Source organism: Petromyzon marinus, chromosome 15 (assembly GCF_048934315.1).
Source record: "Petromyzon marinus isolate PM22_M1 ecotype Great Lakes invasive population chromosome 15, UKy_Petmar_22M1.pri1.0, whole genome shotgun sequence".
In the NCBI taxonomy this organism is placed as follows: domain Eukaryota; kingdom Metazoa; phylum Chordata; class Hyperoartia; order Petromyzontiformes; family Petromyzontidae; genus Petromyzon; species Petromyzon marinus.
Window position 1 is genome coordinate 11,983,658 of NC_133681.1, and position 17,048 is coordinate 12,000,705.

The following is a 17,048-nucleotide window of genomic DNA, read 5'->3' on the forward strand; positions in this document are numbered from 1 at the left end:
TTGCCAGAAAGGGTAAAAACCTATTCTTATTTTTTTTCACACTGTGCTACAGTCGTCAAACGTTTAGGGGGGACGTAACCCCCCACTTTTTACTCTCAGCGAATACAGCGATGACGCAGTCCGGCACTCTGTGCTGTGCACGGACGGTCGCATTCGTTTAATCGCGTTCTCCAAAAAAATATAATAAAAATTTCGAATGCTCACCTGCTGTTTTAATTCTTATTTTTCATATCGTGATCACAGATCTCCACCGAACCACCCCAGGTCTCGCGGTGTCAATCCAGTAACTCACATCACGTGATGCATGAATAAATCTACATTGGGCCCCTTGTTCATGCAATCCTTATTGGCAAATCTGCGCGATACTTTGCTAATTCATTAACCCAAATTGGCAAATGCAGGAAAAATTAAGCCGTCAATCCAATTGTCTTTTAACTCTCCCAAGAGCAAGGATTGGAATAGGTGACGAAGCTTTTGCCCTTACAGCACCAACATTTTTTTCTTCCCTCCATTGATGTCATAAATGTTCATTCAAAAAATATTCCGAAGCAAAAGGTTAGTGCTGGATACAGCCTCATTTGCAACTATAACTTAGATCCATTGCCTGTGTGTCGTTAGTTCAATGTTAATGTGCAATTTTTTTTTATTGAGGAACTCAGTAATTGTGTTATATTTGTTGTTGTTTTTTTGCCTTGCTCAATCTTGACAAATCTGACTTTAGTTTTGTTATTGTTTATATTTAGTGCTTACAATTTTCTTTATTTTGCACTCCTCTCGTCTTGTATTGTTCGCCGTTGTAACTTGCTGACCCGCCCATATTGGACATCAGTGAAAAACAGCTTCATCGCTCATCGTATTCCTCCTGCAGTCTCAATAAAGATTATCATTCAACGCAGTATCAACCACGGTCTCTCTCCAAAAGAAAAAAAGTATTTTTCGTCTTTTCAAGCGACATTTAACTTCTGCATCGTTGTCCGTCGTGGGGGGGACACCCGCCCTGAGGGACCCCCACGGGGGAGGCCCGCTGGGCGTGACCCCAACTATGACGTCACGCCGTGTTTTTTCTCAATGGGAATCCTTCCGTGCACATGAGCGCGCTTCCCCGCCGCTATCGCCGCCGACGTCGCCTTTTCTCTACAATTAACTCCTTACCCACGTTACCACCAATGCGACTATCGTCATCATCATCGTCGTCGTCGTGATCGTTAACACCGCCGTTTGCCTCTTAAGCGGACGCGCAACACACACACACACGCGAGCGTCATCACCGCGTCCATTTCCTCTGCACGGGCGAACAAGGCCAAGCCGAGTGGCGTTCAAAATGAGCCTGCTCGTGATGATCATAACAGGAGCCGCAATAATTAGCAATGCGACGAAGATGATGGGGGCTTTGATGATGATGATGTGATGTACCCTGGCCGTGGGTTGCTGTGTGTCAGCACTGCCCTTGCTCAACTCTTAGTGGGGCTGGTGTTTTTTTTTGGTTGTTGTTCGTGAGTGTTTGGATTGGGTTCGGGTCCACGTTATTGCGCTGGGTATTCTGAACAAAGGGAGACAAAGGCGAATGCGGAGTTTTCGCTCCTGAAGGTGATGATGCCGCGATCAAAGCAAAGCAACCCGCAGCCTCTGAGCCGTGAGTAACGCGCGCGCGTGTGTGTTGGTGTGTGTGTCCCCCATTCATTTGTATTACCCATGGTGAGTGCAACTCGTTTTAAATCCGATGCTCAAGCGAGGAAGGAAAGATTGTGGGCAGGCACGTGTTTGTGCGTCACATTGTTTTGTTATACAAGTGACAACTTGTTTTTATCCATGTGCAGCTGTGTGTGTGTGTATATATGAGAATGGTTGATAGGCGGGCAAATGTCTTTGTGCTTTTGTATGGGTCTCTTTAATGCGTGTGTGTATATATTACTGTAAATGCACTGGTATTTAAATTTTGAAAATATGGCCAGAAACCCCAGCAACAACCAGAATAAAAAATATAATACACCCCTGAAAACCTAAGGTATTAAACACGTGTGCTGTCTACAAAGAAATATCAGCCGCAAGGATGATGCAAAACCACCAATTCCTGCAGAACTCCATTGTGGATTGTGGTCTTCGTCAATGTAATATTGTGTTGTTTTGTCCATAAGCAGCCTTGGTGTGTGGCTGTAACAGCATTTCCGGCCTACACAGTCCACTAATAGTACACGTGTCTAATGTATATACACAATAGAGTGCCACGTTATTATGCATACGCAGATGTGTGTGTGTGAGAGATAATGTAAAGGAGTGCACAATAAACACTATACATTATTATCGTTGACTGATCAGGCACGTGTTTGTACGTGTTCCCAGTTACTGTGTAGGAGACTAAACACGCCACGTCTAATCCACATTCAATATCTGAAGGCTGTATACGAGAGGATCTTTGTTACGGGCTGATGTGTGTTTATTTGATGTGTACTGCAGTCCCGTAACACGTTATTTTATTCTCACGCGGGTTCACTTGAGCAATGCGTGATGGCACAGGTGTATGTCCTGTTAAGTAACTGGACACACACACGTGTATGTGCTGCAATGCACAATGACGTGGGTTCGCTTTAACTATTTTTATTGCAGTGTACTGGATGCACGGAAGGGAATTGTATTCCACGTAATTAATCGCACAATGCAGAATTTTCGATTAATTCAGCTTTACGTGACTAAAATAGCTGCCTAGCACACAGACCGTCTCCGTGTGTTCGTGACGCTTGTGTGTGTTTAGTTATTTTCGTCGTACATTTCACGCAGTTAACCGTGTGCGTTTGACTTCACGCGAGGGTTCACTTTTTCACTTGTATGCATATTTATATTTGTCAAGAGATGTTGTCTTGCGTTGTGTTTGACATGTATGATCAGGGACACGACACGTGTGTGTGTGGTGTGCCATCGCTGCATTTCATGCGTACCAGACCAGCCGTGCACACGTCTGCATAATGTAATGCTTCATTTGCCTGGTTGCTTTAGACCGCTACTCGGCTGCGTGATGGGCAGCAAAAGGGCAGTGGAGTTGAAAACAATGTTATACTTTACTTGTATGCTCCCCTACCCTCGCCCACACGCACTGAACAGTTTGTGTGGTTACAAAAAAAATAACCCCCTCGACCGGCACGGCATAGGGAGGCCCTCATCCAGCAGTGGATTGACACAAAGACTGTCATATTACCACCTTTTGACCATTGACATTGTATGCAATCAAGTAATGTTACAGCATTGTGATAGCAATACTTAAAGCTTACTATACAGCACAGTGTTGTGTAACAGGGCTGCCCACACTGGTGAAATAATAAAGTTGCGTTTGGAAAATGTGTTATTGCATGCAAAAGGCTTCGCGATTGGCTGGAATGAGGTCATATAAGGGTGTTTGAGTGTTCTGAATGCAAAACGTTAAGAGTGGCAGCCTGCGGTTTTGCATGACATCATCAGCCATGATCTAGACCTTGGCCTCCCCAATTGACCACCGCTTATCATGATTCCTTGCGACATAACTATCCACTTTGCACCTGCACACAGGCTAATTTCATGACTCTATCTCTGCCGTAGACGTCCTCCCGGGTGCATTCCCTCCATTGGCTGCGATTCAGGTTTTTTTGTTAATTAATTTACAACCGACCACCTTTTCTTCCAGCGACGTTTTCTGCTCAAGCCCACTTATTTGTAACCGTATAAATTATGTTATTACCCCCACCCGCCGCCCCGCATATGTTCACGAAGTTAGGATTGATATTTCCATTATTTTTATTTTCTGAAAATGCACCAGATGGGGTTTTCCACGACTTTATTGGGCCAAAACTCTCTTTCTTGCTTGTTCCCTTGCCTGACCTGAGTGATGTCTTTGGGCTGCAAAATGTAGTTGAGGTAAGGTAAGGAAGAGCATGGTCCTTCGCTTTTTCATAAGGTAAAGGTGCAGTCCTGTAATTTCTCACGCCACTACTGGTAGAAGGGCCCATGTGCTAATCATTACACTAAGCAGCCACCCCATCTTTATAAAGTAAGGCTTTCAATTATACATTTGATTGGTTGGCATAGTTGAATAGGGAAGGGAGGCTAGATTTAGAAGTGTTGGGCATGTGTTGGGAAGAGATTTCATGAGAAAGGCGACAGGGGTGCCGCTGGTGTAGGGCATAAGGAGTAGAGGTCGACTGAGGGAGGGTAAAATGTAAGGATGCTGTGGAACACAATATGAGAACAGTGGATGTGACCTAGAGAAGAGGCACAGAATATAAGCCCATGGAGAAAGAAAATCTGGGCATCTGACCTGGTGCTATAATGGGATTTTTTGGCTTAGAGGAAGTTGAACATTGTCCAAATGTATTAAAGGTATTAAAGAACATCACTCAGCTTTCAAACTGCACTGAAACCTAATTATCCACTGCTTAACATGTCCTTAATGGTTAGAGGGCTGGTATATACCAAGAGTATATGTCAGTTAATATGCTTTCTACCCAGTAATACTTTGTCTTGGGGATGTGCACATTCGTGATTCTAGTTTTGAAGGCACTGCATTTTCTCAGACCGGAGATAATGTTGTCTTATACAATCTTATAGGATTTGGCGATTAGATATTATCACTCTATGAAAATGAATGCCATAACTCACGGATATGAGAAAATGCGCAGGTTTATGACATAAGTCGTACTGTTAATAAAAGTGTGCTTGGGAAAATCACGTCGCCAGAATAAATGTCCAGTGGGCAATAAAAACAATACCGTACATGGCAGCAATGAGAGTGAATGTGCCAGAGGACGTCCACAAAACGATTATATCAGCTCATGTGCAGGCGCTCGGTGTGGACGACTAATTGTCGATCTTTCATCCAGCTGTGGATTGATCATGGCTGATGCTGAAAATGTCATGGGCGCAGGACTACAAGATATTAGAATTGCTTTGTGCAACGAATGAAACCGATTGAATACGGGGGATGTAAAGAATGCAGTCCACTGAGAAAACAAGGTTATGCAATAAATAAATAACTGATAAGCTTTCATGTGTATTAATCACACAGTGTGAAACGTTTTCAAGGTCACAGACGACTTAAATAATAATTCTACTACTACTACGCTATAGTAATAACCAAATTGAGATCTGGAGGAAAGAACCCCCCCTCCCACTCTATCCTTTCAAACCCGTCAGCTGTAAATCCCACAGCGCATGAGCGATGGTAATCGCTATTGGTCAGCACAATTGACCCAAGCTAGTCCCCGCCCCACCTCTCCGCCAATCCCCGCTCGCGTTTCCCCCCCCTCCCCCCTCCCTCTGGAACGCGATGCCACAAACCAATTGGGGCACCTCGTGGTTGGCAAGTGGCGCGGATGTGATGTGGAAAATACACCGGGCTCCTTTAACTGGGGCACGTCCGGCTCAGTCCATTTGTCAGCGGTGATGGGGGGGGGGGGGTGGAGGATTTGACTGGGGTTGTCTCCGTTATTCAGAGTAAACTGGCGGGTTTTCCCCAAACACGTTTAATTTAATGAAGACTTTCTTAAAAGCCATCCAATGTTATTTCTTTTGGATCCCCTTTGCTTTCGGATTCTTGTAAATGTGAATGAAATTGGAGGGGGGCCACCATTACCACCCCCCCCCCCCTCGGGGCCACCCCCCCCCCCCAGCCCTCCGCTCCCATTTGCCTCTACATTTGAGGTCACGACCCACACGGGTTTACAGAGGAGGGAGGGGGGGAAGTCCCCCCCCCCTCACCCCCCCGTACCCCCCCAACCCCCCCCACCCGCAACCGCCGCAGTTGCTAAGCAGAGAGCCGAGAGCTTTATTATGCGGAGCTCGCTATAGCAACAAAGCACGCTTTAGTAAAGCCAAAAGCGAGTGTTCGCATGCTTCTCGGATCGACTATCTGGATATGCAACGTTGGCATCGGATAAACCTGCGATGTGGGGGGGGTGGTGGTTGTAGGGGAGAGAGAGAGAGAGTTCTGAAACGTTGCCAGAGCTCTGTGCGTAGACACAATGGACAAATGCTCCACCCCATCCATCGCTCGTTCCGTGCAAGAGAGGGAGGCAGATGGGACAAAGGGTTTAGGGGCTTGTGTGGAAGAGCCGGCGAGGCGTGAAGGACGTGCGTCCCCGAGCAAATCGGGAGGCGAAATGGGGGCGGGAGGGGGGGCAGGGGGGGGCCCCGTCGGCTCCAAATATCTCCTTTTTGGAAAGTTACGTAAAACTGGTGGCATGTAAGGGGTGACAACGTATGAAAACGAGAAATAACTCTACGGAGGAGAGTAGTAAGCAGGGGCCACGTACGTGAAAGCCATCGGCTGCCTATCGTGTTTAAACGTTCGATAGATTCTTTGGCATTTGTCCGGTAAAAATAACAAAATAAACCCCCATAATTAATACTGTCACAAAAAAAAGACTTAACACCGTGTGGTTTGGTGATACCGACTTGGCAGCGGTGCGATTGGGGCCTTGTTTTCACGGTCGATGTGCAGTGAGGGGTAATTCCCCGAATCGTAGTCTAAATACTTGTCCTTTGCGAGGCTAAATTATTAATGAATTCAGCGAGGTTTTTATTTTGTACAACACGTGGATCATTTGACAATACAACGGAGCAGTTTTCACCTCCGATCAAAACAACTGCAATTATTCTGAATCTATAGGTGCCTGTAAGGTGTTTGCTGTTAAATTTAGATTTAAAGCTTTCGTGACTGCAGGGATTCATATTGTTGGTTCTTTCGGTAAAGTCACGTAGAAGGGAAACAATAAAATATTACAAATATAAAACAATACAATTCTCACGACGTTTCGACTGCAACACAGGCAATCATCATCAGGTGTGAAAACCACAGCAAGAAAATTTGAAAAAAATTATTGCTGTGGTTTTCACACCCGATGATGATTGCTTGTGTTGCAGTCGAAACGTCGTGAGAATTCTATTGTTTTATATTTTTATTATTTTATTGTTTCCCTTCTACGTGACTTTACCGAAAGAATCAAGAATGTGTTTGCTGTTGTTTAAACGGTGCACTTGTTTAATATTCCAGCCACTGTTGTCTCTCATTAACATGCTTTTGTGTGTGGCTTCCCGACCAAAGGGGGTCTTTAAGGAATTTCCATTTAAGCCTCAGATTACAAACCCCCCCCCCCGTCGCCCCGGTTTGGAGTGGTACGGTCCACAGGGGGGTGACGTAATGCACAGACCCCAGGGACGAAGGGTGGAGCCATGACTGGGATGGGAGGGGGGTGTCCTGAGAGGAGGGGAACCCCCTGCCCGTTGAGGGCTCTTCCCCCTGCATGCGCGCCGTCGATTGCGTTGCACAATGGGTCGTGGTGGTGGTGGGGAGGGGGGTCCCCCCCCCTTATCCCACCCCCGTCCCCCTATCACATCCACGCCCCCCCCCCCCGATGTCTTCAACATCCTTGACGCGCCCATCCTCGGACTGATAACGCCTCAACCGTATTGTCCCACCAACTCCATCCCACTCCAGTCTTGATTTGAAGCTTTCGTGACTGCAGGAATCCATACTCTTATGGTTCTTTCGGCAAAGTCGCGTAGGTAGAAAAAAATCCATCCACTCCGTCAAGCTCTTCCGCTGATGATGTCTTAGCCAAGGAGAGAGAGGTTGTTTTTTGGTCCTTTGTTCATTGTTAATCTGTTTTTTTTTAAGGGGGGGGGGGAGGGGAAGCTGTCATGAAGCGCACTTGCATTTATGAATATTCGCGTGTCTCGTGATTACTGCAAGCGTGGCTGCAGTGTCAGGCAGTGGTTCGGCGTGGCCGGCTTGCCAGTAAGAGGAACGTGCTCCTAGTTGCAAGTGCGGATGGCGTGCATCCTAATGTGCCGCAGCCATTTGCTGCAACGAGACTCGAATGTCCATGAGCTTCAATTACAACTTGAAACAGCCACATTAAAGTGTAAAGGTCAAGTGTCTCTCTCCAAAGGGCATCGGGCGATGTTTAATCTGACGGCAGGTGGCATGATCCGGCAATGGGTTATACCAACAATGATGGGTTATACTAGGTTTAGGTTGGTGTGAAATGGCCTTGTTGGCTCAGATGACTCGGTAAAGCTTGTGCACTGGGCAGGCACAGCGGAGATCCTGGATTTAGAATAATTTGTTTTAATGTGTGGAATGTTAGATGGTTTCCTGGCGACTATATATATAAATCGCTTTTAAATTTGGCCTTTCACTTAATTTAATTTGTCCCAGCTGCGAGTGCTTAAAATAAGATTTTAGGTCACCCTTTGCCAAACACCATTCCTGGGTGCCCTAATGCCAAGAGCACGTTCGGGATGAAATCGGTGTGTTTCAGATTCCAAAAGAAATAAAATTAACTGTAATGTGGTGTTTAAACATTAAACTGCTATACTGTAAACAGGTCATCAACAACCATGATCCATCCACTGCTGGATGAAGGTCCCCCGACATTGTCATCATCGCTCATGATGTTGGGCTTGAATAATCAATTTTGCTTGTGTAAATGGGCTGATCTCATTGTTCCATCTCCACCGTGTTCACCCACTTGCGGTGTCTTAGTCATTCTCTTTTGCTGCCATGCCATCATACTTTCTTAAATGTATTTTTCAGCTTTAGTTCATACATTTGTTTAAAAAAAAAGTATTTGATTGATTACCAATGCAGCTTGGATAGGAAAACCATAAAACAAACACAACGCAAGTAATGGTTGCTATGTTTCATGAAACCTAAATGAGCTGCATAATTTTTTTTACGGAGCGACTTCAAACTACATGTTTGCTCCCCTTATTGTACTCGTCGTGTTGTCATTGGTCTGGAAACCTGTTTTTTTATGGGTGTTACAATTAAGTTCTCGCGTTTGGTGGCGCTTGGAGACATCATCGCCATCATAAGCCACGTCACCCTGGGGGCGTGGCTTGTTGGGGGTTTCCTGCCTTCTGCATCACCCTGGGGGCGTGGCTTGTTGGGGGGGTTTCCCGTCTTCAGGAGGCAGGATCTCTCGCTGGCTGGACAATTTAAGAGGTTCTAGCTTTAAAGCTTTCGTGACTGCTAGGATCCATACTCCTTGGTTCTATTGGGTAAAGTCACGTAGGTGAAAATAAAATAACATTATAAAAAAATAACATTATTTTCACCTACGTGACTTTACCCAATAGAACCAAAGAGTAATTTAAGAGGTGCTCGAGTACAGTAATCCACCACCACCACCACTAAATAAAAATAGTTAATAAGTTTCCATTCGACGAATTGTTCCCGGTGCTCTACATTGTAAATACATACCAAAAAAAGCATTGATTCTTACACATTATCGATGCGTACAAAAGTGACGCATATACTGTAGTTATTCTCAACTTAAGCATCGATAGAAATAAATGTATGCATGATTACGCCCCTGGTGTGTATGTCAAATGTGTTTTTTAATATAAACCATTACGTGTGGTGTTTTGCCAATTCATAAGCTATGTTAGCTATGAGGAACCCCCCCCCCCTCCTTCCTCCTTCATAAATGATAAATATGTTTTGAAAGCAGACTAGGCGCTCAACATTATTTCCGTTGTCTTGGCAACATGTGCGGATACCTAACACATCACGCCCAATGGTTATGGCAAAAGTATGTGGCCATCGTTATGGCTCAGTGCTTATTGGGATCTGTTTACCTGCTGGCGATGAAGGTGGCCCCAAAAAAATGCATGTGTAGCACGCTGCGAATCGAGCACGTGCCTTTTGACATTAATCCAGATGCTTCTCGTCCGGTTTTGTGAGTAGAAACTTATTGAGGCCCATTGCAAAGCTGTGGAAGTTTTATAAAGATGGATTGCTTTTCTTTTTTTTGTTTCAAATAATTTATGGCGAGGGAGGCGATAACGTATTTGTTTAAGAAAGTCTGAGTGGAGTTTATTCCTGCAGCCACGAAAGCTTCAAATCAAGATTGGAGTTTCTTTGTTTAACCAGGAGAGTCTCATTTGAAAGCGTGACCTGGGTTATCAAAAGGAAAAACTAAGTAAAATAATTACAGTAATTAAGCAAATAGTCTCGAACGAGGAATCAAACATTTGACATGCGTGTTGGGTATGGAAATGACAAATTTAAGGGTAATTTTAAAATAAACTAGCAGTATTGGGTAGAGAAAATATCTGTACGCAAAATTGTGTCATGTTTTAATGTATTTGATTATTAATTTGAAACAGAAACCCTGCTATCTGTGGTCATGCACAAAATAATCGTTTTAATATTTATAAAAAAAATGTATATAGCTGCCACAAGTGGTTTGTTGTGGTCAAGTGAACCCATTAGGTAAAGCTTACAATACAGTACACGACCCGAAATACGTAATGTTTGCACCCGCGATCCGATACATATACCATGAGCTTAAACAAAAAAAATCGATAGCTCTTTTGAATTGATTAATCATTTCCTTCCATGGTTTGCACACCAGATCTCACCATGACCGCGCTGCATGTTGGTGTGGGTGTGTTTGCTGCCAGTGTTTCTGAGACCTTTTCCACCCTTGGCTTACCCCTGGGGTCGTGGCGGCTGCAACATTCAAGCAAGACGTAGCGACAGCCCGTAGCGACAACCCTTACTTGGGGTTTTGTACGGTAAATATTACGTAACCCTGCACACGTTTTGTTAAACCTTGCCCATCCCCATCGTGCCTCGGGTCCCCTCCGCCTAGTGCCTCTACACACTGGTGTCATTGTGAACCGGTGAGGAATACACCCCATCGTTCACAGCATGTGTACATAGCGACAGTGTTTGGTAGTTTCCAGCGTTGCGAAGTGGGATAACAACAACAACAAAAAAATCAAGAATATTTCTGGAATAACTCTCGAGAGCTGTTCCAGCCATGATGTAATCCTACCTGCTTCAGGCTGATCCTAGCAAGGCCTCATCACTTTGTCTGCTGAACTACGCATTGGTCATTGTGCCTGTTTGTCCGCGGGTGTGTGTGTGTGGCATTGTTGCGAGTCTGCTTAAAGTCTGGTGACCGACCGGGAAAAAAAAAAACGAAATTTGCTTTTACTAACGTGACAGCACATTGAGTGCAGACAATTTGACACCGAGAGCCGTTGCTATGTTTGACTCATTGTGATCTGCTTGGACGTTTTGTGCTGAAGTGCCAAGTGTTTTGTGTTTTTGTTTGGGATGCAGCCAGAAGACTCGCTCCCTTTCACGCCCGCAAATGTTCGGTTCCTCAGCCTGAATTATATGGTGTGTTTTTTTCAAGTCAGAAAACAGCGCTCCGTAGCCACGCATCTGTTAATTGTCACATGCCTCGTCGTCGTCGTCATCATCAGCCATGCTCAGTCAACTGCTGGATGAAGGCTTTCACAAGCCGTCATCTTATCGTAGGTCCTGTGTTCTAACAGTCCATCTGGCATCAGCACTTGAGCCGGTTTCATTGTATCAATTCAGCAGGCATCCTCTCGGACATAATCTCCTCTTTGGCTGCCACTCTTCTGTCTTGACCACCGACCTATCATCCTTCAAGAGAATGTGCCCTACCCAAAACCGCCTTTCTTTCATCAATATGGCCTCTAATTTGCGTATGTTACATGCCTAGTAACTATCACATAATAGTGACTATACACTTTGCCCGTGCCTTATTCTGAGTTTGCTGTGTTTGCCGTGATGTTGCCAGCACAGTCACTGCATTGATGAATTGTATTTGAACGATTGGTGATGAGTGATGGGACTAAACTGACTACATTGGTGCAGTTCCTGCGTCAGTTGTCAGACAAATCATATTATGATTCCTGGTACCACTATAGGATTTTCTTGCCTTATTTAACTCGCCCTTCTTCGACATCCCATTTTTATCGCACAACATTTCATGCAAGTAAATATCAAAAACACGCAAGGCTATTTGTTGCGTCGCTTACTTGTTCACTTTCAGACCATTAAATAGACCGCGTTGTTAAGCCTTTTTCATCAAACGTTAAATCAGCATGCATGTACACAAAACTGTATATTTTTAAATTGATATTGTTGTCGGGTGTTTTGTGACAATAGCCTGACCGGAAAGGCTAACTTTCCTTGGGACTTTCCAACACAACTTCATACCCTGTAGCCATTTAGATGCAGCAGTAGGTGGCGCTGTGTTTTTTTACATTTGTGGAGATGGATTATTTTAAAATCATACTTTGACTCTGCTTGGGAAGATAGGTTTCCCACCTCCAATTAGCACGGTTGGCTACGTTTGGTGGAAAAAAAAGTTAAACATGCATACGTAATAAAAATTACCATCTTTGTCACAGATGCTGCACATCAAAAATCCACAACAGATAGAGGATGATATGGCAGTAGAAAAACAATGCTTTTAATGCATGTGCTGTGCAAAAAAAATCAAATTTAGTGTCATAAAATAACATCCAGCCCCTTGTCAATCCACTGCTGGATGAAGGTCTCCCCATGCTGTGTCGGTGATGGCCGTTGTTTGACCATGCTTCACCACGCACGCAGAACAGTGTTGGTTGGCGAAGGCAATGGAGGGGAGACCACAATTGGTTCAGATATCACTCCCCACTGACATTTAGCCGTGGCCTGGAGTAAAACTCATTTATTTTAATTTTATTTTATACCTACGTGACTTTACCGAAAGAACCAAAGAGTATGGATTCCTGCAGTCACGAAAGCTTTAAATCAATATTGCAGTATTAATGTTAAAGTTCCATTTACATTATTTTAAAAAAATATGTGCTGGAGTCACGGTTAAAATGTGTTAAGTATTTCCAGATGACTATGTTGGAAAGCCACATAGCAGCATTGTCCCCTCCTATAGCCAGATTGTAGAACACTTGCTGGCTGGTGCTGCAGTCACCTTGTGCCTCATAGGTACAGCTGCCAGTGGAGGCCCTCTGCACACATAGGCTTCCTTGGGATGGACTGCATGAGTGGTGTGGCATAAATATTAAGTGATGTTTTACTGGATGTAGCAGTCATTCCCACTATTATCTGGTCTTTATATGCGGGTGACAATGGATAACAGGAGTTGATTTTATGAATATACGCATATAGTATCGATCAATAGTGCCACCCACATCAACGTGGATGAGAATAGTTTCACCGTAACTTATAATTGAGTAAAATAATAGTTAATTCACTTGGCCATTTTTTCATGTTGCAGGTTTTTGATATGTAATTAACTGAACTCATGTTGCACTCAGCCTTTGCCTGTAAATAAGTCGGCGCTCATCCACGCTACTGTGACACATTAGAGACAAGGGGAGGCTCTTGTCATCGTTTCCCTCTTGCAGAATGATAATGAACAGCTGGGCAGCACCCCACTTTGGTTTTAGGTCACTTCCAGGGTCAGAGCTTGGCTCTGTCGGCCTTGTTCACACAGTTCTCTTTGTGGTGTAGTGGGAGGACAGTGTGTCACGTGTGCTTTTCATAAATTGCAGCATCAGGATTCTTTATGATTATAATCACTACCAGTGTTTGGTTGGGCATCCAAATGGTCAGCGAACTTACCAATGAGCTAGTTTTGTACTTGCCAATCCTACCCATTTAAACTTGAGGCTGCCGATTGCACAATCCATTTTATGGCATACTGGTTTTCAAAGCTAACCGTACCACTTCATAAAGTTTGTGAAAAGCATTTTCAAGCAATTTTTGCTTCGACAATCTGTTTGCAGTAAAAAGGTTTTAAAATTGGCAGCCTGTCGCTTAAATGTGTAGGGTCGGCAGGTATGCTGCTTGTGTTAGGTCAGGGGTTTGATTTATGTCCACTGGCTGGTAATGTCTGCACAGTACTAACTAGAGTTCACGACGATGGCATAATTTTCTGGAGTAGACCATTTTGAAATGAACCGGAGTGTTTCAACACGAAAAAAATGTTTAGAGTATTCACTCGAATGATCAACCTCATCGGCTAACCGTCCCGGCTCTAAAAATAAGAAACAAAGCCAGGCACTTTCCCCTCATTACGCTTGAATTTCTGTCCGAAAAATGTTCACCTTACCCAGGTCATTGTTCGTTAATCCAGCTAGGCCAGGTCGAGGTCAAATATGTTTCACAGGAACGTGGGCTGAGTGCCTTGAACTCTGACCCTGCTATCCCCGGAATTACCCATACTTTGTTAGGCAACATCAGCGGACGTTTCCTTACGATGCTCCATGGCAACGAGTCACGGCAATAAATGATACCAGTGGATGACAGAGGCGTGAATGCATGTCGACGTTGCTCCATGCCATAGTTATTAGAATTTGGCGACCTGCAATTCCTTTGTCGATGGAACTCATGATTCAAGTCCAGATCCCATTTGAAGCTGGCTCTTAGTGGCTTTGACACGATGTTCAGCTCAATCACTTGAGTGGATGAAGACCTTGGTGATACCGACTTAGTTAAATGGGATAAGAATCTGATTAGGCAAATCATTTGAACGCCTTTTAAAAGATTGCCTTGCTTGAAAGGAAACTAAACTTTCCGCAAAAAATAAGTTTTATCATGTGTTCTCATCAAGGTCTTGGAGACACACCTGTGAATGAGATAAATTCATCCCCAGGGCTTCAATTTCACAAGCGCAAGCTTTGTTTCCTTGACATACATCTCATTACTGATATATACAGCCATTTATAAAGCAGCAAAACGCCCGTGGCAATGCCGATGGACAACCGATTCGAACCCCACAAAAGCAATTGGTGTAGACTCGTGGTTGTTCCCTCGCTTGCAATGCAGGGTTAGTGGAGGTCTGTATGCTCAAGTCTGCGGACATACGACAACTCTGTTAGCTGGCAAAGCGTCACTTGCTGCTGGTGGTGACAGGCGACCGTTTATAGTTTATTTTATTTCTTACACGGACGATCTCGTTCAGCCAGTTGCCCAGCTATTTTACGCTAGACATCCGCGGTGCTGCTTGTAAGCCCGAGAAGCAGCAGCAGCAACAACACCGACATTGCAGAGAACGAGTTCAGAGTCCTTCAGGAATATTGCACAGCTAACAAACGAGGTGTTCGACGGTCGTTAAGGAAACGCACGCGAATCAAAAAGGCAGTGCAAGTGTAGAGCAATTTAATGTGGATAGGGCCAGCACGCACGCCACCCCCTCACTCCTTCCCTTGTGCAGCAGCAGCAGCTGCAGCAGTCGCAGCCTGCCTGCCCGGGCGGGCGTGTGAGTGCGTGCGAGTGTGTGCCACTACCCCTGCCTGTGTGTGTGTGAGCGAGCCCCGTGTCCTCGTGGGAGTCCCCGTGGGAGTCTCCGTGTGTGAGCGAGCAAGCTCCGTGTCCCCGTGAGAGTCCCCGTGTGTGTGAGCCAGCCCCGTGTCCCTGTGAGAGTCTCCGTGTGTGTGAGCCAGCCCCGTGTCCCTGTGAGAGTCCCCGTGTGTGAGCAAGCTCCGTGTCCCCGTGAGAGTCTCCGTGTGTGTGAGCCAGCCCCGTGTCATCGTGGGAGTCTCCGTGTGTGTGAGCCAGCCCCGTGTCCCCGTGGGAGTCTCCGTGTGTGTGAGCCAGCCCCGTGTCACCGTGGGAGTCTCCGTGTGTGTGAGCCAGCCCCGTGTCACCGTGGGAGTCTCCGTGTGTGTGAGCCAGCCCCGTGTCACCGTGGGAGTCTCCGTGTGTGTGAGCCAGCCCCGTGTCACCGTGGGAGTCTCCGTGTGTGTGAGCCAGCCCCGTGTCCCCGTGGGAGTCCCCGTGTCCCCGTGGGAGTCCCCGTGTCCCCGTGGGAGTCCCCGTGTCCCCGTGGGAGTCTCCGTGTCCCCGCGCCTGTCCCCGTGTCCCCCGTGCGGGCATCTCTCCCCCCCCCCTTTGCCCACGTGTGCGCATGACGACTCCAATCCCGAGTTGGCTTTGCGTTACGCAGGGGGAGGGCACGGCCGGGGGGAGGGGGGGGGTCATCCCCTGAATTCTCCCCATCCCCGCCCCGTCAAACTCTCCCAACACCACGCCCCCTCCTCCCCCCCCCCACAACGTCTCTTCCCCCAGCCCCCCACCAACACAACACCAGCAACTTGCCACACACACGACGCTGTTGAAACTCCGGTGGCTCAGCAGGAAGCGTGCGCGCCGTGCTGCAGCACGAGGCAGTGGGCGGGCGGCGTTTGGGAAAGTGAGGTCAGTCAGACGTCGAGGTAAGAGGGCCCCCCCCCCATGAGTGACGTTACCCCTGTGTACACAAGCAGTGTGGGGGGCCCCGTGTACACAAGCAGTGTGGTAGCCCCGTGTACACAAGCAGTGTGGTGGCCCTGTGTACACAAGCAGTGTGGGGGCCCCGTGTACACAAGCAGTGGTAGCCCCGTGTACACAAGCAGTGGTAGCCTCGTGTACACAAGCAGTGTGGTAGCCCCGTGTACACAAGCAGTGTGGTAGCCCCGTGTACACAAGCAGTGTGGTGGCCCTGTGTACACAAGCAGTGTGGGGGCCCCGTGTACACAAGCAGTGGTAGCCCCGTGTACACAAGCAGTGGGTGGCCCTGTGTACACAAGCAGTGTGGGGGGCCCCGTGTACACAAGCAGTGTGGGGGGCCCCGTGTACACAAGCAGTGTGGTGGCCCCGTGTATACAAGCAGTGGGTGCCCCGTGTACACAAGCAGTGGTAGCCCCGTGTACACAAGCAGTGTGGTGGCCCCGTGTACACAAGCAGTGTGGTGGCCCCGTGTACACAAGCAGTGGTAGCCCCGTGTACACAAGCAGTGTGGGGGCCCCGTGTACACAAGCAGTGTGGGGACCCCGTGTGTTGTCCATGGCACGCGTTCGTTTGTTTACAGTCACTTCCTCCCGCGTCGAACCGCTGGGGCTGCCGTTTTGTACCGCGCACACGGCCGTCACTTCTCCTTTTGTTGTTCTTCTTCATCCTTTTCGTCGTATGATGGGGGGCCGTGGTGGGGAAGCCACACGGCCAACGTTATCTCGCACCGCTCACGAACGTCCCGCAATCCCGTGACCCGCACTACCATGCCCCGGCCCAATTACCATGAAGCCAGAGGCCGCGACAACCTCATAGCCATCAACTTGTGCAAGTTGACATTTGTTTCCATCATCACCCCCTCCCCGTCCTCCTCTCTCCCTCCCCTAGTTGTTATTTATTAAAATTTCTTCAATTTTTTTTTGCGCCAACAGTTTTTGTTTTAAACGCGCACGCGCGAGCCGGGGGGGGGGGTGGA

The 17,048-nt window shown here is 46.7% G+C and overlaps 1 protein-coding gene across 3 annotated transcripts in view; it reads left to right on the forward strand.

The window, feature by feature from the left end:
• Nucleotides 1–959: 959 nt before the first annotated feature.
• Nucleotides 960–17,048, forward strand: part of LOC116942666 (zinc finger protein 40) — a 107,679-nt gene continuing 91,590 nt past the window's right edge. Inside the window, exon 1 of one of the 3 annotated variants that reach the window (XM_032954859.2) lies at nt 960–1,633. In XM_032954859.2, coding sequence (XP_032810750.2) covers nt 1,591–1,633 — 43 coding nt within the window. In that variant the 5' untranslated portion in view covers nt 960–1,590. Of the gene's footprint in view, nt 1,634–15,866; nt 16,018–17,048 lie in introns of those variants that run through there. The other 2 variants (XM_032954855.2, XM_032954856.2) reach the window with 2 other exon arrangements.